This window comes from Rhinopithecus bieti, unplaced genomic scaffold (assembly GCF_001698545.2).
Source record: "Rhinopithecus bieti isolate Rb0 unplaced genomic scaffold, ASM169854v2 scaffold_20206, whole genome shotgun sequence".
Taxonomy (NCBI): domain Eukaryota; kingdom Metazoa; phylum Chordata; class Mammalia; order Primates; family Cercopithecidae; genus Rhinopithecus; species Rhinopithecus bieti.
Window position 1 is genome coordinate 317035 of NW_016810187.1, and position 25321 is coordinate 342355.

Here is a 25321-nt window from a genome sequence, read left to right on the forward strand (position 1 = left end):
CAACCCCATCAAAAAGTGGGCAAAAGATATGAACAGATACTTCTCAAAAGAAGACATTTATGCAGCCAACAGACACATAAAAAAATGCTCATCATCACTGGCCATCAGAGAAATGCAAATCAAAACCACAACGAGACACCATTTCACACCAGTTAGAATGGCCATCATTAAAAAGTCAGGAAACAACAGATGCTGGAGAGGATGTAGAGAAATAGGAACGCTTTTACACTGTTGGTGGGAGTGTAAACTAGTTCAACCATTGTGGAAGACAGTGCGGCAATTCCTCAAGGATCTAGAAGTAGAAATACCATTTGACCCAACCATCCCATTACTGGGGATATACTCAAAGGATTATCAATCATGCTGCTATAAAGACACATGTATACGTATGTTTATTGCGGCACTATTCACAATAGCAAAGACTTGGAATCAACCCAAATGTCCATCAATGACATACTGGATCAAGAAAATGCGGCACATATACACCATGGAGTACTATGCAGCCATAAAAAAGGATGAGCTCGTATCCTTTGTAGGGACATGGATGCAGCTGGAAACCATCATTCTCTGCAAATTATCGCGAGGACAAAAAACCAAACACCGCATGTTCTCACTCATAGGTGGGATTTGAGCAATGAGAACACTTGGACACAGGGTGGGGAACATCACACACCGGGGCCTGTCGTGGGGTGGGAGGAAGGGGGAGGGATAGCATTAGGAGATATACCTAATGTAAATGACGAGTTAATGGGTGTAGCACACCAACATGGCACGTGCACATGTATACATAGGTAACAAACCTGCGCGTTGTGCACATGTACCCTAGAACTTAAAGTATAATTTAAAAAAATAAAAAAGTATATTAAAAAAATACCATTAGAAAAATATATTTGTTGCAAGTGAAAAAGAATACAATATATACATATTCAATTTTAAAATGTTACCTGAAACAGTGAAACACTGAAAATTTTTTTTTTTTCAAAACAGGATCTCACTCTTTCACCCAGGTTGGAGTGCAGCGGTGCAATCTCAGCTCACTGCAGCCTTGACCTCTGGGGCTCAAGCAATTCTCCCACTTCAGCCTCCAAGCATGCACCACCATGCCAGACTAGTGTTGTTTGTTTTTTGTTTGTTTGTTTGTTTGTTTGGTTTTTTTTTTTGGTGAAGACAGGGTTTCGCCATGTTGCCCAGGCTGGTATCAAACTCCTGAGCTGAGGCTCCCAAAGTGCTGGGATTACAGGTGTGTACCACCACGCCTGGCCTGAAAGCTTTTATGAAGAAAACATATATAGAACATATAAGCAGACTCCAGGAGTTTCTAATCTACTCTTCTGTTGTATTAATAAGGGCAAAGGTCACATACGTTTTAAAAATTATTTAAATATTAGTCGTACCCTTGAATGCTTTTACCTTTATTTTAAAAAGTAACTTATTCCTATGAAAACTGGATTTGATAATCAGAATTCCCAAAGATTAGGATATTTCAATATGCATGTGAATTTCTTTTCTCTGTCTTATTTTTTTTTTTTGAGACGGAGTCTTGCTCTGTCGCCCAGGTTGGAGTGTAGTGGTGCAATCTCGGCTCACTGCAACCTTTGCCTCGCGGGCTCAAGCGATTCTTCTGTTTCAGCCTCTCACGTAGCTGGGACTACCGGTGCGTACCATCAATGTCCGGCTAATGTTTGTATTTTTAGTAGAAACAGGGTTTCACTATGCTGGCCAGGATGGTCTCAAACTCCTGACCTCAAGTGACCCACCTGCTTCTACGTCCCAAAGTGCTGGGATTACAGGCATGAGCCATTGCACCCAGCTTGAATTTCTAAACACATTGAATGAGTCTCTTTTTAAGGGATCAGGCCTCATTTTGTTGCACAGGTTGGTCTCAAACTCCTGGGTTCAAGCAATCCTCCTGCCTTGGCCTCCTAAAGCACTGGGATTGCAGCAGCAGAGAGCCACCATGTCCAGCTAGTCTTTTAAAAGAGTGTTTTGTTGTAGAAAAGGGAAACAGCAATTCTGGGGACAAATTACAATGAGGCTAAAAAACATAAAGGATTTTAAAAGCAAAACATTTCAACACAAAGAATAAGCACAGTTTTTTTTAAGACTTGTTATAACCTTGAGGTATATGTACACAATATGTTGCTAACATAAAAAACAGTTAACATACTTATAAAGCATAGTATTTCCCTCCCTTTAATTATACAGATAAAGGGCTGCAAAATTTAAAAATACATTTATTGTTCTTTCCCTAAGCCCAGAAACTCTCTCCAGAGAAGTAACTACTTAAATGGCTGAGACATGTTCTCTCTCATCGCTCAACCTCTAAACAAACTGATTAAGGTAGATGTTGTATCTATCGTACCATGAGAAAATTAAACTAAAACAAACAAAGAACCAAAAACCAGTTACTTGCCCCAGGTCACATGGTTACTAAGCAAAACAGATCTGGGCCTTTTTGAATCCAAAGCCTATGCTTCCTAACTACTAATACCTTGTAACCTCTGATTTGAAGACTTCCCTTCACAAAGTACCTTCTCTCTTTCCTCATTCACTCTCTTCCCATAATTCCAATGTTTCCCTGTTGTGACCTTTTAGCATTTTATGGATACCTTTATCGTGTCTTAGTCCATTTGTGCTACTATACCAAAATACCACAGACTGGGCAATTTGTAAATAGAAACGTATTTCTCAAAATTCTGAAGGCTAGAAAATCCAAGATCAAGGCGCCTGCAGGTTTTGTGTATGGTTAGCAGGTGTTGTGTCTCTCTGATTCCAAGATGATGTCTTCTTGTTGCATCCTCTGGAGGGGACAGACAGTGTCTTCACATGGTGGAAGGTGGAAGGGCAAAAAAGGATCTAAGAAAATTCCCTCCAGCCCTTTTACAGGGCATTAATTCATTTGTAGAGGCCATGCCCTCATGACTTAATCACTTTTCACTTCTTAATATCACCACAGTGGGATTAAGTTTCAACACACGAATTTTGGGAAGCATTCAGACCATAACACCTCATTATACTACATAATTTCCTAATTATTTGTCTGCTTCCCCCAATCAGACTGCAAGGTACTTTACTTCGCATCAGAAAATATTACTCCTCCAATCCTGATACAGCCAGCTGCATGGGAGGTGTTTAATCATTATACACTGACTAATTAAAACAAATTTATTTGCCTTAGAATCACTGATTCATGACTATTGAGCAAAAACTGTTTTATCTATTACATGAATATGGCACAAATAACTGTCACACAGAATTATTAGGAGAATTAAACAACATTCATTCATTCCACATACACTTTTTTTTTTGAGACGGTATCTCGCTTTGTTGCCCAGGCTGGAGTGTAGTGGCACAATCTCAGCTCACTGCAACCTCCACCTCCCGGTTCAAGCGATTCTTGTGCCTCAGCCTCTCGAGTAGCTGGGATTGCAGGCGTGCACCACCAAACCTGGCTAATTTTTCTATTTTTAGTAGAGATGGGGTTTCACCATGTTGGCCAGGCTGGTCTTGAACTCCTGACCTCCAGTGATCCACCTGCCTCGGCCTCCCAAAGTGCTAGGACTACAGGCATAAGCCACCGCACCTGGCCTCTACATACACTTACTGAAAGCACATTAAGTGCCAAATAAGAAAACAGAAATGCAGAAAAATAAACAACAGCACTAGGTCTCTGCCCTCATGGTGCTTGCAATCTAATGAAGGAGACTGATGATAAATACATGAAATGAAAAAATTATTAATACAATTATATATGTATTTAGTTACTTGCAATATGCATATGTGTTTCTGTGTATTTTCAGCTCACTGCCCAAAATAAAGTGGGACTAGTAACTGTTAAACAATTTTCTTTCAACACTCTTTATGTAAGGATAAGTCATGACGTAGCAAACTGAATTCAGCAGCAAATTAAAAGTATTATGTACCATGACCTAACGGGGTTTATTCTTGGAATGCAAAGGTGGGTCAACATATGAAAAATCAATGTATTAATATTTAATAATACACCACATTAACAGATAAAGGGGAAAAACCCTCATGATCATGTCAAATGATGTAGGAAAAAAAGACAAAATTAATACCCTTTCATTAAAAAATTTAAAAATTCAACTAGGAATGGAAGGAAATGTACTCCACATAATAAAGATAGATATGAAAAACCGACAGCTAACATCATACTCAATGGTAAAAGACAAAGCTTTGTCCCTAAGATCAGGAACAAGACAAGGATGCCCACTTTCATCACTTCTATCCAACACAGTATTGAAAATTCCAGCCAGAGCAATTAGGCAAGAAAAACAGAAGGCATTCAAATTGGAAAGGAAGAGGTAAAATTATGTTTGCAGATGACAAGATCTGTATGTTAAATAACCTAGAGATGACACCAAAAAAAAGTTATATTAATAATAAACAAGTTCTGCAAAGTTGCAGAATATAAAATCAACACACAAAAATTAGTTGTGTTTCTATGTAACAATAGACAGTCCAAAAAGTAAATTAAGAAAACAATTCCACTTACAATAGCATTAAAAAGAATGAAATACTTAGGAATAAACTTAACCAAGGAAACAAAAGACTTGTACACTGAAACTATAAAATATTGCTAAAAGAATTAAAGACACAAATAAAGGGAGAGAGACATTTGTGTTCATGGGCTAGAAGAATATTAAGGTATCTACACTATCAGAAGCACAACGCAATCCCTATCAAAACTCAACATTTTTGCAGAAATAGAAAAACTCATCCTAAAAGTCACATGAAATCTCACGGGAGCTCAAATACTTAGCCAAACTCATTGTGAAAAAGATCAAAGTTGGAGGACTCAAATTTCCAGATTTCAAAACTTACTGCAAAAGCAACATTAAACAAGAGGCATAAAGACAGACATACAGATTAATGGAACAGAACACCCAGAAATAACCTCACACATATATGGTCAACTAATTTTTGACAAGAGTGTCCAGACCATTCAATAAGGAAAGGACGGCCTCTTCAACAAATGGTGGTGGGGAAACTGGATAGCCACACACGAAAGGGCGAAGTTGGACCATTACTTTAAACCATGTACAAACTTAACTCAAAAAGGATTAAAAGACTAAACTTAAGAGTGAAAACTATAAAACTCTTAGAAGAAAACAGGAAAAACTTCATGAAATGGAATTTAGCACTGACGTCATGGATATGAACCAAAAGTATAGGCAACAGAAAAAGAAATAAACTGGATTCCATCAAAATTTAAAACTTTTGTGCAAAGGATATCAGCACAGTGAAAAGGCAACCTAAGGAAAGCAAATATTTGCCAGTCACGCATATAAGAAGTTAATATCCAGACTATATAAAGAACTACTACAACTCAACAACGACAAAACACAAACCAGCCAATTTAAATATGGGCAAAGACTTGAATAGGTATTTCTCCAGAGATACAGATGGCTAATAAGTGCATGAAAATATACCAGACATCGCTAATCATTAGGGAAAAGCAAATCAAATGCCATAAGACATCACTTCAAATACATTTAAATGGTTATTATCAAAATCCAGTGACAAAATAAGAAAATAACAAGTATAAATGAGAATATGGAGAAATTGGAATTCTTACATATGACTGGCAAGAATATAAAATGGCACAGCTATTGTGAAAAGTGTATGATGGTACTCCAAAAAATTAAACATAGAATTAACATATGATCCAACAATTCTGCTTGAGTATATATATCCCAAAAAATTTGAAATCACGGACTTAAACAGATATTTTTACACTCAAGTTCATAGCAGCATTATTCACAATAGGCAAAAAGTAGGAACAACTCAAATGACAACACCAACACATGAACAGATAAATTATATATATACACAATGGGATGTCATTTAGCCTTAAAAAGGAATGGATTTCTAATACATGCTACAACATGAATGAACCTTGAAAACAATAGGTTAAATGAAACAGGATGGACAAAAAAAAAAAAAAAATTCTGTGTGGGTCTGTGAAGGTGTTTCTGGATGAGATTAACATTTGAATAGGCAGACTGAGTAAAGCAGATTCCCCTTCTTAATATGAGTGGGCCTCACCAAATTCAATGATGGTCTGAATATTACAAAAGGGCAGAGTTAGAAGAGAACGCACTCTCAGCTGGCTGACACAGATCCTGAGACTTCTTAGGCTCCATACCTGTGTGAGTCAATTCACTGTAACAATCTCTTTACATACACTAGATGTGTGCGTATGTGTGTTCAACCACCAGTAAAATAAATACTAATAACTAATATACTAAATCTATATATGTGTGTGTGTATATGTATATACACATATAAAGAGATTTATTTCACAAATTATAAACAGATATAGAAACAGATTCTATTGGCTCTGTTTCTCTGGAGAACCCAGACTAATACCGCAATTCAAACTGGAATCAAGAGAGAAAAGAGAGATACAGATCACAAAATCTTTAAACGGGGTACTCTTGCATATTAGAAAAACTTTTTTCATTTACTTATCTACTGATTAAAAAATGACATCCATGTGAATGTGGTTGAAATGTTTTATCACAGAACTGCAATTAGCAAAAATCCAAAGCATGTGTACTGCTCTCCTTTAATATCAAAATCTATAATAATCTCATATCTTAGGGCAGAGATGAACGATTCTGTCATATGTCTCTCTGAGGTTTAATAAAACCACTACGTTCATTTAAAACTGGCAGAATTATTTTTATAGTGGCAGAGAAATGTGGATAAGGTAGACAGTACACATAATCATTTGTGTAACATATGGATCCATGAACTAAAAGAATATACCAATGTAACTAGAAGTGTTAATCAGCGTGGAAAAAAATTGATTTGTAAGTCTTAAGATCTAGGTTCCAGCTTTGACTTGCTACAAAGTGAGGAACTTTGAGAAAATCACTGCCTCTCAGGGTCTTAGTTACTTCACCTATAAAGTGAGAAAAATAAATTTTTAGATGACCTCAAAGGTCCAATTCTGCTCTGAAATTTCATTTTTCTAATGTAAATAATACCTTTTCACTAGAAACAATGCCACCGTAGTACAACCTTGAATGTGCAATTAACTGATTTAAGTTTGAAGACATAATTCAAAATAGGTTTCTTCAAAGGTAGAAGAATGGTATACCACATAAATTTGCTCTTCTTTTGTTCCATGTAAATTAAAACATATTCTCCTGCCTAGTTCCTTCTATCACAGGGTATATGTTTGTAATCAGTTATTAGTTTAGTTGTTTTGGGAATAACAGAATTATAGTTACCGGCATACAGGTAGAAAGAGAAGTGACAATACTACAAGCTTTAAAAGAAAACATTTAATATGATTCAATAAACTGACTGAGGAAGCTACACTGAAACAAATCTGTATGTACACTTAACTACCTGAAACCTATCACTGGCCCACAACACACACACACACACACTCTACACACACACACACTACAAGTAAGGCAGTTAACTGAAATGTTCTGGAACATTATAAATTCTGGAGACAGTAATAAATTCTGTGAAAAGTTAGAAAATGGTGTATAAAACTCAAAGGTGAGAGAAAATTAAGTGAAAAATAAATACACAATATGTTCATTAGCAAATAATTAAGGATAAATGGAGGATATAAACAGAAATACTACATTTTTCTTTTTTGGCTCACTAAAACTCAGCAATTCTATTTTCTATGTGACCACATCTTATTTAAAATGGTTGAAAATACAGGAAATGCATGAGGAAGTAAAAGAATAACAATGTAAGTTCAACTGGAAACACAAAAGTATCAAAACACAGTGAAAATGAGTGAAACTATATGAATTTCCTAAGGGTTTATATATGAAAGACAAAATTTAAATAACACTTATTTATAATTATTTTGCTATCTTTATAATGATCTATGTATCCATCAAGGCTATCAATTTCTTCAAAGAAAGGAACCTAATGACGCATCTCACATCTCCCCATAGCTTGCATATAAAAAATGCCTAATGTATTTGCCAAAGGTTAGCAAAACCCTTACACAGCCTAAGAAGTTGGGGGCAGGGCATAGAATTAAAACTCTAAAAGTCAAACATTATCTCCTGGTCTGTAATCCTATAACCTTTGCATGTCTCTTGTCTGCTTTGCTGTAGGGGTTTGGTTGGGGTGATGGGAGAAATTTTAAAATTTAGGAAAAACGCAAATCTTCTTGGAAGGCCAGAAGGTTTTGCAAAAGCCTCTAGATAGGACTACAGCTGAAAGCAGCCTAATCCTCTTACCTTGAGTTAGTAACTTAGAGTAGGTACAAAGGAATGTAAGGGAGTTTATCTAGAGAGCTTGTTTACACATGTGGTCCTAAGACTGGTCTTTGATCATTCATAGGACTGCTCTCCCTAGGAGAGGGCGACCAGATTAATTACCCACAGGTTTGTTGACTCAATGTCTTTGTCATTAAATCTGTGCTGAATAAATGCTGGCAAGGCCAGCTAATTGGCACACGGCTGCCACAACTCTTTCTGTGAGTGGCCCCCTGCTCTTTCACTGAATATCAGTGTCTGAGTATGTTATTCATCCATCGTGCAGCCTCGTTCTGTGGGTCAGACTCCGGCACTTTGCAAAGTTCCTTTACGCTGATGTCACTATTTCTAATCAGGCCATAACCAATTATACTGAAGGTGGCTACATGAATCAAGTATGTTCAATGTTCCCTTCTTTCTTCAAAAAAATCCTTTAGGAAAAAATTATATTTACTTACTTCCAACACTTGCTTTCTTGTTTTGTCTTTTATGAGACACAATCTCACTCTGTCACCCAGGCTGGAGTGCAGTGGTGCGATCTCGGCTTACTGCAATTTCTGCCTCCCAAGTCCAAGTGATTCTCGTGCCTCAGCCTCCCAGGTAGCTGGGATTACAGGCATGTACCACCATGTCTGGCTAATTTTTGTATTTTTAGTAGAGATGGGGTTTTGCCACGTCAGCCAGACTGGTCTTGAACTCCCAACCTCAGGTGATCCGCCCACCTCGGCCTCCCAAAGTGCTGGAATTACAGGCATGAGCTACCATGCTTGGCTCCCAACACTTGCTTTCTATTCGTATCTACTACAGCCATTAAAACAAATATTTTCTGATACTAATAATTTATATTTGGGTGACTGCTTCTTTGCAAAGTTTTAGTAGAATTTTAAGTTTCAATATTTTACATACACTTGAATTTACAAGTTGTTTGTTATACTTTAAATAAATTAAATGTTAATAATTTTAAATACCAAGAATATGCTGGGTTTGCAGAGAGTGGAGAGTAAGCTGCCTGAAATAATTTATTCAAAGATGCTGACCCAGTGGATGTCACAGTTCTATCAAATTCAACACATCCCCTTTACATTTAATTTACATGGAACAAGTATTTATGTAAGAAATACTTTACAATGACCCCTCTAACTACCTGAAATGAAATGCACAGGTAATATAACCAATCTACATATCTATTTTAAAAATTAATACACTAATACAAATAAAATTTTTAAAAACATTTACAATAGAGGCCAGGTTCGGTGGCTCAGGCCTATAATCACAGCACTTTGGGAGGCCGAGGTGGGCAGATCACTTGAGGTCATGAGTTTGAGACCAGCCTGCAACATGACAAAACCATGCCTCTACTAAAAATACAAAAATTAGCCAGGTGTGGTGGCACAAGCCTGTAATCTCAGCTACTCAGGTGGCTGATGCAGGAGAATCACTTGAATCCCCGAGGTGGAAGTTGCAGTGAGCTGAGATCATGCCACTGCACTCCAGCCTGGTCAACAGAGCGAGACAGTCTCAAAAAAAAAAAAAAAAAAGAGAGAGAGAGAGACAGAGAGAGAGACAGAGAGAGATTTATGATAAAAATATGCATTTCAGTATGCAAGTATCAGACATGATTTTAGCAGAAGACATACTAACCAGACGCTAATACCTATACATAAAGTCATAGTGAATGTAACAATTACAAATGCTCATAGACTGGTATACTGATGACTCAATGCCATAAACATAATTTGATTTTTTGAAATGGTGAACCATTGGCCAAGTTTAGAACAAAGCAAAGTACAAGCTTCCCTCATTGTATACTGTAGTTACATTTCTAGATAATTCAGTGCATGTTAAAACTGAACAAAATATACTTTATGTTCCAACAATGTTTCAAATTTACTTAATTATAAAAAAGTGTTTCACCTACACAGATATCCAATGAAACACTCAGAAGTCCTGCAGAATGTAGAGCTAGTCTTTGTTGTTTACAGACTGTCCCACACACTACTGGACTACTACCTTCCCTGGCCCTAAAATGCCCTTAAAAATCATTCTGTTAACTAGAAACATCCTCACAAACTTCTAGAACACCTCCTAGAAAGCAATACTACCCCTACCACTGCCCCCTTGAGAACCACAGCTCTGAGAGTATGATTCCTGACTGAAATAGCTGTGCCTCAGAAAAACCAAGGAATACACAAGCATAATAAAGTATTTGCCAAATCCCTGCTGATTGTAAATGTTCATTGTTAATAGTTTGCATGAATTAAAACAGATAAGGTGTCTATAATTAGTTCTGAAAGAGACACTTAAATTTAGCTTTGTTTTCAAGTCAAAAGAAATTCTTAAACAACACACGTATCTGCTGCACAAGAAAACTGAAGGAGAAAAATAAGGCAGGCAAACACTGACACTTGTGGTCATTCTGAGATTGCTTATTTGCAATCAGGCTAATTCTTGCTTTGTGAGTTCAAGGAAAGTAAAGCTGGTTCATAAATCATCCACTGACTTTAGAAGAAAATTACAAGCTTTTAATAAACATTTTACTTCTCTTCAAAAAGAGGAAACTACCTACACTAATATTAAATAACCAAAAAACAAGGCATTTGTCCAAATCCTTTATGTAATGAAAAAGACTGCATCTGATTATAAATGAAAACAGTCAAGAGAAATAAACTAGAAGCAAACATTACACAAAATTGTCTAGTCATCTCAATAAAACTAAAATTGGTCTCTCAATAATTGTGTCAAGTGACAGTTTTCAGAGTGGTATGGTGGAAATTATACAAGATCTAAAACATTAAGATTTTTGTCCAGCATGGAAAAAAATAGCTGGTACTTCTGGTAAGCCCTAGCTGAAATTAATTACTTGAATTCAGGGACCAACCACTCATAATAAAGCACAAACAGGAATGGAGACCAATATAGGAAGACCAGATTCATGTCTCCCTTCTAATGTTACTCAAGGATATTTGCTCATTCCCATTAAATGAAAATCATCCATCCTGGTTGAAGGGCCCTTCCCCTACCCTTTCTCTTTTAATCTTTTTACCAAGGACATATCGTTGAATGTATATACATAGATAAATAGATGATATAACTCCATGAGTTACTATTTAGTAGCCACTTGAACAGCAGATTTACATCTGATTCAACATGTAATAATCATTCAAAACCATTAACTACCTGAATACAAAAATAATTATTTCTACACCCAGTAAAAACTGAGACTTAGAAGGCATTACAATTCCTGTCTTTAAATTTTGACTCCTTGAAGTCTATACTAGACATGCCCAGGAAAATGCTAAAACCAGTCTGGACAGCTTTGGCCATAATGCACATAGTAATGGCCACCTATTTTTCCATCACGGATGTGTTGTAAGACTAAAAATAGGCTTATGCAAATGACAATTACAAGTTTATAACTATAAAACTTAACAGAATAGCTGCCAGCTTGCTGAGTCTGACAAAGAAACCTTGTCACATTTACTGAGTTAGTTTAACCATAGAATTCAGATGTTAAAAGAAACTAGACTAAAGAAAGAACTTCTACAAGCTCTCCTGTCGTAAGATTTTTACAGCTTCTCTTGACTGGAAACATGCAGGTTGCTAGAAAAAGTTACTAAAGGAACTTTATCTCACATCTACCCTGTTTTCCTGAACTTTTACATAAAGTTCTTAACTAACTTAAACTTTTAACAAACAGGTTGGCCGGCCACTGTGGCTCATGTCTGTAATCCTAGCACTTTGGGAGGCCAAGGCAGGCGGATCACCTGAGGTCAGGAGTTTCAGACCGGCCTGGGCAACATAGTAAAACCTCGCCTCTACTAAAAATACAAAAATTAGCTGGGTATGGCGGCACATGCCTGTAATTCCAGGTACTCGGGAGGCTGAGGCACGAGAATCTCTTGAACACTGGGAGGCAAAGGTTGCAGTGAAAACAAGATCATGCCACTGTTATACCGTCAAACAGCCTGGGCAATAGAGCAAACCTCCCGGGGGAAAAAAAGGCGGGGGGGGAGGAGGGGAGGAGGGAGGGAAGGGGGTTGCAGGTGTACTTTAAAGTATGAAGTAAATTCCAGTTAAGTACACAGGCACCTTTTGTTAGTAGTATTTGGAAGTTTCTTCCTGTTTAAATACTTGCTCCGTAACAAGCAAAGTTCAGTGGCGGGGGGGAACTCACTGGAAATTCAGGGACTCAACCCAATACTGGAGGGGCCCACTAATGAGTAGGTTACCCATAAAACTCTCTTAATAATCAAAATCTATAATAATCCAGGAAGACATAAAAAATATCCAATCAAAAAAACTGGCAAAAAATAATTATTATTTAGTCCTTCCCTGGAGAAAGGGGTAGGGAATGTCTCTAAATCAATTTTGTATCCCCTATACATAATAAGCTATGCCTAAATGCACATGTTGGTACACAGTAGTTAATCAAAACGTACCTGTTGAAAAAGTGAAAATATAAACATTCATTTATTATTCTGTTAATGATTCCTGGGTATGCTGTGCCAGTGTTCGAGAGAGAAAAAAAAAACTCCCACAATTTCTCTAACAGTGCCGTGTAGTACAAAGTTTAAGAACAGAGAATGATAATAGTACTAGATAAATTAAAAAAAGAAAAAAAAAAAAACACAGAGGATAAGAATTTAGATAATCATGCTTCAATTCCCAGCTTGGCCTCTATTCTTACCAGTATTTATCTGACATTTGGACTAATTATTTTACAATTCCAGACACTGGTTCCTCATCTTTTAAGTGGGTATTACAATAATAAAACTATTAGAAAAGAGCCGTTTGCATAACAGCTCAAGTAAGCTTAGCACACAATCTAATTTTGAGTAAACACTTCATAAAACGGTCATTGTGGCTAGCTTCATAGTCAAATCCTATGTAAGGAATCATTGATAAATACTGATCTACAAAAATGCATCTGTACTTCTGGAAAATAAGTTATTTTAAGTAAGTTCTTAAACATTACTCTGTTAACTAGTCAACTAATTTTAAAAACAAAAAGGTAGTGAGTGAGAACTGTAGTATGAGTGGATATAGACTACAAGAAAGTTGGGTTTTAGTCCTCTCCTTCAAACTAGGAAAAGTCAAAGATCAGTCTAGGCTTTAGGTTTCCCATTTATAAAATTCTTTTATTTTTTCCTTTAATGATTCTTCTAACATTTCTAATACAGTGAGGTTCTTAAAACTACAAAGCACATTTCATCAGCAAAGCTCAAAATATGTGCACAAAATTTTTTGAGTATCAGAGAAAATATAAATTCATATTCATTTGAAATAGCAGATATTAATGGGGGAGACAGATGAGATGAAGAATATGTATATAACTGTTAACCTTTAGCTTAAGCTCCAAAACTATAACTTTCTAGGATTGAATTACTGTCCCTAGAGTCTCAGAGGAAAAACTGATAATAAAGGCTATTTACAAAAAAAAAAGTAAAAAAACCTTCCCTACAGTAAGAAAAGCAGCAAGGTGCCAGCCCCAGAAACTAACCATATAAGAAAAATCTCAGTGAGTATGTAGCGCTAATAAAATCTGCTTCATGGCAAGTTATTAAATCTTCCTGAAACATCAGAGTAAGTAAACATAATCAGTAAAATCTCATTACCCCCCAGATCCTATACAAGTGTCCTATATCTATCGTATCATTTTACTGAATTCTACGATACATGTAATTTTAAAGGAAAGGAAAATAAATAAAAGTAAATGCCAACATTAAAAGTGATTTAAAATAAAGTTTTCTGCCATCAAGAACACCAAAAGCCACATAAGAGCAAAAAAGAAGTGGGCTGTATCACATCATGACAGCTTATTTATATAAACCCCAGAAAACTGGGGGGTGGGGAAAGCGGGGAGGAGATCTAAGTTACAAAGATATATGGCTTCAATAGAAACCATAGGTCTTAACTAGACATTAGTAAAATCAAGAGCAGTTTGAAAGCAGGAAAAAAAATTCAAGAAGAGAATGCACTGAAGGGGTTAAATTACACCAACTTACACACAAAAGCTTATACTGCCTACACCCTATTTTATAGCATGTAAGAAACATGAAAACTAACCTCTCACAGAGAAAACATTTAGAAAGCCTGTACTTAAGAATAAAGTTAAAGGAAATAAGCTGGAAAAAATAAAATCATAACCATTCATTTTATAATCATCACATTTTCAAATTATTCACTCATCACTACACTTGCATTGAACATATATAATTTATCACATAAAAGCAAAATCTCTAAGCTTCTCCCTACCTTAGGTTTTTAGTCAAAATGAATGCAAACAATCACGTGGGATTCAGCCAAGCAGTGACGTTAAATTCTGCTCTGTCAGAGAGAGCATCTGTCAAGCCCACATTTAAACTGCTGCCTGCCTGTGCAGCAGCTGAGGAACCGTGGATTTCATATTATAGACTAAAACCCCATTAAAACTGCTCGAAATCCTTTCTGCAGCTGCCAGGCAACAACGAAAGAAGAGAGGTAAATCCTATGCTTTTCCAATACAACTGAAGCACTACATTTTAGCTCTGGCTGCTTTACATTGCAGTTCAGTGTTATTACTAGAAATATGGATACTGAGGCGAGAACACAGCACTGCATTGTCCAGCCAGGAAAATAGCAGATGTAAAAAGCTTCAATGCATCAACTGTCGGGAAGAGTCAACAGTGCTACAAGCAGAACGGACAACTACAGCTCTTTTGTTTAACGAAAGAGAGAGAAAATGAAAGAAAGGGAAAATTTCAGAAGACTAGGACCCATATGAACAAGGAGGGTAACTCGAAGACAAGCAGACAGATGGACACTTTGGATACTGTGAAAAGCAATCGCAGGAGGCAGACTGTTGGGGGATGTGCGCATGTTCGATAGCATCTTTTTTGCTGAAGTGATGGCGTGCCAAAAGTATTTTCAGTGGGCATAATCCTCTTCACATAAATGGCCTGACCAAGGAAGGTATGTCAATATCTTATGTATGATAGTCATTTAAATGTATTACCTTTTTATAGCCCTGGAGGCACTAATACCTGATAAGCAAGTTCATACAGTTCACTGCCCTTGAAACTATGAAAGGGTTTCTTAATATCTGATTTTAAAATTTGTCATTGTTTAGAAGACAAGCTGTCACTGCTTTATGCAGCTAAATATGTAGCTTGGAGTAATTCTGGGTTATAGACATCAGAGGGAAAAGGCAAATAAAAAGAAGATGTGTTTAAAGGATTCCTTAAGAAATTAAACTTAAAAAAAAATCTGTACTCATTTACAAAAACACAGCAATATTCTATTAAATTGGGTCATACTGAATCCTTATCTAGTGAATTAAATGCTCTCTTAAAAATGGCTATCAAAAGAGACAATGCAGTGAAATTACATTAAATAGTAGCAAGGAAAACCTTAAGAGTTTTTTTTTTCAGAGTCCTTTTAAAACAAAACCTTAATACATAACAGTTTTTAGTAACAAAATCTTCCCTCCAACATCTCCCTAAATGAAGATAATGAACCCAACCAAAGAAACTATCAACAAATTTTAAGTATTACCAAGCTACAAGAAGATACTAAAAGGAAAGCATTAACACAAGATCACATAAGGTAGTGTGAGTTTATGCATAACCCCACAATAGAGCCTCGTGTTATTATAGTGTCCATGAATAGAACTTTAAACAAAGGGACATCAATAGTTGATTTAAAAATTAACTATTTTAAATAGCTTATATTTTTATGTAAAAGACTGATTCCAAATGATCAAATTTAACATTGTCTCTGATTATCATTTTAAAAGTAAAATTCAAAAACATAATATGAAAATACTTTGATACAAAAATATCCACAAATGGCAATACAAGGTCAAAAAATTACACATAAATGTAGCTACTATGCTTCCAGGCTATATTAATATGCAGTAATGAACTACTACCACTATATGTGTGTGCAGGGCACAGATAAATCAAATAAACTATTTTAGCAACAATCATAGAATAGCAACTCAGGTCTCAAGAATGCAAAGATATTTCTAAAATTTTACAAATCTATCAAAGATCCTGATTTTTCCTCAATTTCAAACCACAACTCAGTAATTATCTAATACTCACAAAAGGCAAACATTTTAAAAATATGTAAGTTCTGCATTCCAAAGTGACGATTAAACAAGTTTACCAGACTCTATTACATCTCAACATCACTCTCAATCATGAATTTTTATTCTAATAAAGACTAATAAAAAATAGTACTAAAAAATATGGTTGTAAAAATTTCAAGTCCCTCTTGCTACCTTTATCTCTCAATATTAAAGTCACCAATTAAGCAGTTTTATAAGCTATACATCTCAAAATGAAAGTGTAAGTTTTTCTATTAAACCATCACCAATAGACTAAAGATATCAACACTTTTAAAAGTCAAATGATAAAAACTGTGTGTGTACTGAACAACGTTTTACAGTAACATTCTCCCCACGAACTTCATCCACAAGTTATAAATACAAATTAATAGCGCAAAGATATCAAAAAAGAAGAGAAAAACCAAAGCTATTTATTTTCTAAAAATGTAAAAGTGCAAAACTATTTTGCATACTATTGAACTTTCTTGTCTTGCTCTCTCTTTTTAAGAATTAAAATATAACAGGCAATAACTGGAGAATAATTTTATCACTTAATAAAAAAGAGGCATGGTTATTTTAATTTTATATTCTTTTTTAACAAAAAAATTTGTAAGACCTGAGAAACTTTTAATAAGGAATTTTTTAAAGGCTAGACACATGCACTTCATTTATCAATGGGAGATTTATAGTTACATATGGATTTAACATCTCAATAGCTTAATATCTAAAACATACAAATACCATGAAGTCTAAATTAAGATGCAGCTCTATTACACACTGTTACAAAATCATATTAGGACCAAAACTATGTATTTATGCTAGATTACAATATGCAATAATTTACTGCTTTCTGTAATACTAAAATACTTTGGAGACATGACTTTGGGTATATTGTTCTTATAAAAGCAACAAATTATGATTATTTTCCATCATTCATTTACTCAGTCCTTAAACTCAAACATCCATTCAAACATCTGACCTTATTGTTTACTCCTTCGTACACCATCAAATTTACACTTTAAAAAAAAATCTAAATGACTGGACTTCAATCAGATTCCAAGCGTTATTATATCAGTAGAAAACAGATATACTTAATTTATCTTTGTAACACTTAGAATAGATCAAATAAATTTTGAAAGCAACTTTTGTTTCTTTTAAATTTACATACACAACCTTTATATCTACTGGTGTCTTTATGAAGTGAAGGGGAGAGTCATTACCATTTACCAAATATGTTATTTGGAAATAAAAGCTTAAAATAATACATTAGAAATATTCCCTTAGCTAAAAAGAATGGCCCAGCTACTTCAAGTACAAGAAGGAAAACACAGAGTTTTCCTAAAATCAGAGATGCTCAGCTGTAATTATTTTCAGCTTAACTCATAGCAGAACTATGTTTTGTTGGTACAGTGAATAGCCTTGGTTTTCATTATAGTAATGTTGAGTTTAAATTCATGTAAATAAATTCCAACAAATAGCACACTAGATGATTTGCTTTTAAAATTCCAAACTTAAAAACATTGTTCACATCTTTCAAAATGCTTAATTTTCTTACATTTTAGAAATATTATAACTTCTAAAAGTACTCTGTAAGCTCAGAAACTAGAAATTTCAAACGCTGGTGCCTATACAGTTGGACCTTAGATATCTGTTCAAATTCCCACCTACTTGCTCCTCCTAGTGGCTGCTACTATAATAGTACTTTCATTCATTTATGTCTAACACTTTCAATCAGTATTTTCAAAGTACTTAACGTTATGTATGTGAATTTTACTTTATAACTATTCAATTATATGGAGATTTCCATGTAAATTCTATTTCCTAGAAGTAATTAAATTTATGCCAAGGTTAAATAAATTTAATGTTAACCATGACTCTCAATATCACAGGCTAAATACATACATTTATGTACACACTGTAATTTCAAATAAATGCTCCTATATTAAAATTTTTTAATTAATTTCTTTTGCTTAAAGAAGTAATTTTCATAATCAAAAGTTGGAAAAATTAAAATTACATATTCATCACTCTTTCTTGCCAAAAAGTTTTTTCCTGTTTTAATGGAATTCAAACCATAGCTCTTCGCCCACCTCTACTCCCTCGACATATTGGTCCCAAAAAACTGAAAACAACAACAAAAACACTAACAACAAACGTGAACAAATCTGTGCTATGCACTGAAAACCTTGTTGCAAGATAACATAACCAGTTTTTAACATACGGCATCATGAACCTCACATATTGCCATCTCATACCTTTTTAAAATACAGGGCTCTTACTGTGCTAATGACAAGTTCTAAAAGTTTAACAAATTGTCTGCATGTAAATTTAGAATAAAGCACAACTCAAGGATATTTAAAACTATACTGTGAAATTCAGAATTTTAAACAGTTGGTTTCAAAGTAACTCTTTTAATTCTAACATGGAGACTTAACCAAGATGTGTAACAGTGTTCTGCCAAAGCCATAGATAATCAAAGATAACACGCTATATTTTAAAATTAATCTTAAGTCTAAGAACAATTATATCATGAATACTTCATATTTATTACAATGAAAAGTTAAAATTTTTGGAAATGTTAATCATTTATTACTGTCTAAAAATCCTACACTGAAGTTACTGGACACTGAAAATTAATTTTGACAGGTGCATCTTCTCATTGACTCTTTCAACACAGTAGGGGCCAATGGAAACATGCCAAGCAGTGTACTGTGACTAACAGAACTCTGCCATAATCAACCTTGCACCGTCTGTCCCACAACTGATACATGACCATTTTACAAAAAAGGCCTCTGACTGTGCACCATACCACCAATAGTATGTCAAATCAATTTTAATTAATGCCAATAAATTTTCCATCTGCTCTTAAGGCCTTTTTACACAATCTTTCTCAGAAATCTAGTAACATTTTTCTTGAATACATGTAACTTTTAAATCTAAATGACCAGTGTACCAAGACAATGAAATGATTCCATCGCCTCATCTCTTTAAAATGCTCACCATGCTAAAAAGGCATATTTTTAAATAAATTAATCTTGTTCTCAGTGATGTTATGTTGCCAAGGGGAAATAAATTATAAGCTTCATTCCTGGATTATATTTTCACAGCTTAAGACATTCCTATTTGCCCTGATCATTTTAGTATTCAAAGTCCCTTTCAGGCAGTTCTGTAAACTTTTGTGCTTCATTTTTGTAGAATGACTACAAGAGAGACAATGTGACTGAATTAGAAAATGATTGCCAAAGAATAGTATTGATTAAGGAGAAGAAAACATTTTTGGTCACCAATCTCTCATATACCACTACGGGACATTTACAACATGCTTCAGTGGAGGAGAAGACACTGCTGCTTTGCAAAGATGACCTGGAATGCCAAGAGGTCTCTGTTCCGCACTCATCTCATTGGAGTACTTTCTCTAGTGTTTCTTTTTGCTATGTTTTTGTTTTTCAATCATCATGACTGGCTGCCAGGCAGAGCTGGATTCAAAGAAAACCCTGTGACATACACTTTTCGAGGATTTCGGTCAACAAAAAGTGAGACAAACCACAGCTCCCTTCGGAACATTTGGAAAGAAACGGTCCCTCAAACTCTGAGGCCTCAAACAGCAACTAACTCTAATAACACAGACCTGTCACCACAAGGAGTCACAGGCCTGGAGAATACACTTAGTGCCAATGGAAGTATTTACAATGAAAAAGGTACTGGACATCCAAATTCTTACCATTTCAAATATATTATTAATGAGCCTGAAAAATGCCAAGAGAAAAGTCCTTTTTTAATACTACTAATAGCTGCAGAGCCTGGACAAATAGAAGCTAGAAGAGCTATTCGCCAAACTTGGGGCAATGAAAGTCTAGCACCTGGTATTCAAATCACACGAATATTTTTGTTGGGCTTAAGTATTAAGCTAAATGGCTACCTTCAACATGCAATACTGGAAGAAAGCAGACAATATCATGATATAATTCAACAAGAATACTTAGATACGTACTATAATTTGACCATTAAAACACTAATGGGCATGAATTGGGTTGCAACATACTGTCCACATATTCCATATGTTATGAAAACTGACAGTGACATGTTTGTCAACACTGAGTATTTACTCAATAAGTTACTGAAGCCAGATCTGCCTCCTAGACGTAACTATTTCACTGGTTACCTAATGCGAGGATATGCACCCAATCGAAACAAAGATAGTAAGTGGTACATGCCACCAGACCTCTACCCAAGTGAGCGTTATCCTGTCTTCTGTTCTGGAACTGGTTATGTTTTCTCTGGAGATCTGGCAGAAAAGATTTTTAAAGTTTCTTTAGGTATCCGCCGTTTGCACTTGGAAGATGTGTATGTAGGGATCTGTCTTGCCAAGTTGAGAATTGATCCTGTGCCCCCTCCCAATGAGTTTGTGTTCAATCACTGGCGAGTCTCTTATTCAAGCTGTAAATACAGCCACCTAATTACCTCTCATCAGTTCCAGCCTAGTGAACTGATAAAATACTGGAACCATTTACAACAAAATAAGCACAATGCCTGTGCCAACGCAGCAAAAGAAAAGGCAGGCAGGTATCGCCACCGTAAACTACATTAGAAAAGACAATTTTTTTTTTCAAATGTGCAATTTGTAAATATTGCTAAAAGCATGTATAGTTAGAACTGATTACATCCATAGGACAAGTTTTAGTTAAAACTCATCACATAAAGAAATTCAAAAAGTATTTTTTTAATTTCTGAAGAAGTTAAGTCTTAAAACTATAACATTATATAACGAAAAAGGTGTCCCAAAAGATCTATTTAAAAAACTGTATAAGGGGATTCTGTGTATTAACATGCAATAATAAGCATGCATAAATCAACGGTTCAAGTCCTCTGTTAGGGGCCAATAAAATGTATCTGCATACATTTTCCACATAAATTTTAATTTAAAAAATGACAGTCAAAAGATCCTTCATTTTAGATATAGCTTTTCATTTTAATATATAATTAAATGTAAATAAAACATCACTATCAATTTTAAGGAAACTTTGTAATTGTGCAAAGGATAAATTTTTTGACCTGACTATTTTAGGGTTCTAAATGCAATAAGATTTAGTTGAGTTATTCCACAAACACATTATAAAGTTCAGATGTTTCATCAACGCAGTTCTCATGAAAGTATTTACTTTTTAAAAATAACTGAGATATTCTTTTAAATTTCTTTCATTAATACTCACCTATATCGGGGAAAATTATTTTGACATGACGTGATAAAATGTGAAAACTAATGTGTCTCAGGCTCAAGTTTTTAGTTATTAAATGTTTCAAAACAGACAAGTTTTGTTTCCTCATTGGTGTTAAGAACCAAACTGCTATTTCAATGAGTTACTCAATTAGACTAATTACTGCACTTTTAAACAGCACCACCATTTAATTTCATGTATATCTGACTTCGAATATATCTGTAAAGATAATCGAAGCAAAAGTAATTACTTAAAGGCACAAATAGGATGTACTGTTGAAAAAAGATAAAGAGTACGGTGCAGTTTCATTCAATACATTTTTAAGATGCATGTCTGCCAAAATGCAACATACGGGAAGTTTATTTCCTGACAGCAGGTGTACACATGCCAATACTTAACCATTTTATGGCACCTATTTCTTTCTTGGAGTGCCAAGTTTACAAATCTGCAGTTTTTAATTTGGTAGATGACAAATATTCTGAATCACCAATTAAAAACCTTTTGGGGAGGGATGGGGAAAACTATAAATGTTTGACAAACATAATTCTAGGATGAACAATGTATACAATGCACTTTTATCAACTTTTTAAAAATAAAGGAAAACAAAAAACTTTACTGAGTGTTATGATACAAGTATTTTCACAGTAATTTTGTTTGACTCCATCATGAATTTTAAAATCAAGAAAATACCAACCTACTAACCAAAATAGTGTTTTTATTCCATACAGGTATGTAAATTTGTCTATTTTTAGTCAGAATGTTTCTTAATTCTAATAAGAATCATTTTTACCTCTGATTCTATTATTAAGGGATAAATCACCAGAAGAGAATTGTAACATTTGTGAAACTTGAAAACACTAAAACTGTTTAAGTACTTATCTCCATTTCAAATCAGTAGACTAAGTGTTCTAGTCTAAGTGAAGTGATTCTGAAAGCTATCTATGTAACACACCCCAGTTCTTGGATCAAGTCTGTTTTTCACTTAATTTATCCTATACGACTACAGAAACACCAGAATTACTTAATAAAAGTCACAAATAAGAAGATAATACCAAATCAGATCAGTATGTTTGACAGAAGACAAAAGGAATCCTTCCCTCAGTATAGAATAATGTTCTCTGATTTATGCTTCAAAAGTTTAAAAAAAAAAAAAAGTGTGTGTGTGCGCAAAGGTGTGTACATAGAAAGAGAACTCAAGCACTATTTGTTCAAATTATGACTATAGTGCAAGATCTTTAAAAGATAGTAATTTCCATCTGGAAAAGTTTTTTTTTAAATGACTCATGAAAACAGATAACAGACACCTAAATTCTTCCTATCTCAAGTTTCAATTTTAAACCTATAAAATTTATAAAATCTATGTAAATTTCTATATTCCTAACACTATCTTGAAAAACGACACTAATCTGATATCAGACACTGTGAGTCCTCAAAGGGGATTGGACCAAATAGTATAAAGTGTCTTTATTCTGTTGAAAATCCTTACTTTAAAATAAATATTCTATTAGTTTAGTTTTGACTTTTCCGCAACAATATTCAAATCGTTTTCTTAAGCAAAATAAGCTGATAGTGTATATAAACATCTCACCACTTGTTAATTGTGCCTTCTTCATCCCAATGCTATGTGATCTTTATGTACATACAAATACAATTTTAAACGACAGCTTTGCTTTTGGTCAAAGGGTACAGAAATAACTATGTAATCTTTATGTTCAAAGTGTTAATAGGTACTTCAGAAGATGAAAACACCAAAACTTTCAATACTTACAATACTTGTTTATTTTGATCAAGTATATCAGTGCTGAAATTCTAATTCAACCAAATAATTGAGATTTCTCCTCACACCTCTTTGTATACAGCATAATCACATATAATCTCAACTGCAATTTTATTGATATTCTATTTCCAGCAAATTCTACAAAAATAATACCAATAACAGCAGTAGAAACTATTTACTGATTGTACAAGCAGTATGCTTGGTACTGTGTTGAAGCACTTTACATACACGATCTCATACAACCCTCATGAACAACACTAAGAGACAGGAAAGACTTGTGTAAGAGGTTAAATACCTAAGATCATACAGCTAGTAAAGCAGCAGATTTCCATTTCAAGGATCATGTTCTTAATCATTACACTGTTCTGCTATTATTTCACATATGACAGTTGATTTAAAAAAAAAAAAAAGTCTAAAGCTGAGCAAAAATGGTCTGTCCCTTTACATTCCCATTCTCTGTTCTTCATCCTTTGCCAGGCCTCCAGGCTTCATACCATTTTCACACACTGGAGGGGCACCTGATATTAGGAGCAATAAACACAAAAGAAAAGACAGTATATCTGATCCCCCAATTATTTTCTCTTCTTTTCAGTCGTTTAATGGTGACAGGAACCTTTGCAAAGCATACACATTACTGCTTATCTCTTGCTTCTTTGGGCCCTGAGGCACAACTGTAAACAGCAGGCAGGTGGCACTTAGAAATTGTAAAGTATGCTTCTTTTTGAAGCACAATTGCTAATTTTTAATAGATAAAAGTAGAACTGCATTTACCCATCCTACTGTCTGGTCACCTGCCATTTTGTCATGAGAAGGTAAAACCAGTTTATCCAAACTATTTAGATAAATTTTCTTTTTCTGTCTTTTACTGTTTAGCTAGGAAATTTCACTATGAGACTAACATAGCTTTAAAAAGTAGGAAAAAAAATTCCTGTTGACAGACATTTCTAAGGCATCTCCAAGAATTTCAATGTATCATTTAGACATCACTCCCAGAAGGCAGACGATGGACATTAAATACTAAAATGGGATAGAAAATCCACTACCACCAAATTTTACAGTAATAAAATTGTTTGGTGCTCCTATGATGATTCCTTAACGCTCTGTAAGACAATGTCCTCTGTCTGCTATGCCACCTGAACAAATCCTTGGCAAATGGATCCAAGAACAACTTCTCCTAAAGAGGACATGCTGAAGATTTTGTGTCTGTTCATAACCAGTATCCAAGACCAAGACTCAAAAAAGCAAAACAGTTCTTGTATATACAACATAATGGAGTTGATACTACGTTGAAATAAATGCCTTATTACTGGGAAAAGATCGGGGAAACAGGGTTTAGGGGCCTATGTTCGCACACCATGAGGGAGGGCCAACATAGCCCCAAAAGTAACCACAAAACTGACTGCCTGGGTCTGATACGATATAAAATGTTGTCTGAGTCTAGAAATTAATGAACAAAGAAAATTAGTCCACTATTTCATATTTGTTTAACATTTAAAATTTGTTTTAAAAATGTGTTAAAAATTGTATTCCCTTATCAGGGATCTGTTTGTCTTCTGACAGGGTTAATGAAAAAAAAACTACAATCTTCTTCCTAACAGATTCATGCAAGAGAGGGAAGAGAATGACTCCTATATACTTCAGATAGAAAGCTAATAGTGGGCAGAAAAAAAAGACAAGTAAACTTGATTTTTACAAAGTAAAGTTTTAGCCGGGCACGGTGGCTCAAGCCTGTAATCCCAGCACTTTGGGAGGCCGAGACGGGCGGATCACGAGGTCAGGAGATCGAGACCATCCTGGCTAACACGGTGAAACCCCGTCTCTACTAAAAAATACAAAAAACTAGCCGGGCGAGGTGGCGGGCGCCTGTAGTCCCAGCTACTCGGGAGGCTGAGGCAGGAGAATGGCATAAACCCGGGAGGCGGAGCTTGCAGTGAGCTGAGATCCGGCCACTGCACTCCAGCCTGGGCAACAGAGC

At 35.0% G+C, this 25321-nt stretch overlaps 2 protein-coding genes across 3 annotated transcripts in view; one reads left to right on the forward strand and one right to left on the reverse strand.

Annotated features, from left to right (window-relative positions):
* The window catches only part of CDC73 (cell division cycle 73), a 141440-nt gene that overhangs the window by 56916 nt on the left and 59203 nt on the right, over positions 1-25321 (reverse strand). The gene's annotated exons all lie outside the window — the stretch shown is intronic.
* B3GALT2 (beta-1,3-galactosyltransferase 2) lies at positions 14588-22184 on the forward strand. Its single transcript, XM_017891603.1, has 2 exons — positions 14588-15215; positions 19549-22184. Exon 2 carries the CDS (start codon positions 19673-19675, stop codon positions 20939-20941), a length of 1269 nt encoding a protein of 422 aa, XP_017747092.1. The 5' UTR covers positions 14588-15215; positions 19549-19672; the 3' UTR covers positions 20942-22184.

Coding starts and splice junctions, on each gene's coding strand:
- B3GALT2 (XM_017891603.1), top strand. CDS start 19,673: ATGCTTCAGTGGAGGAGAAGACACTGCTGCTTTGCAAAGATGACCTGG.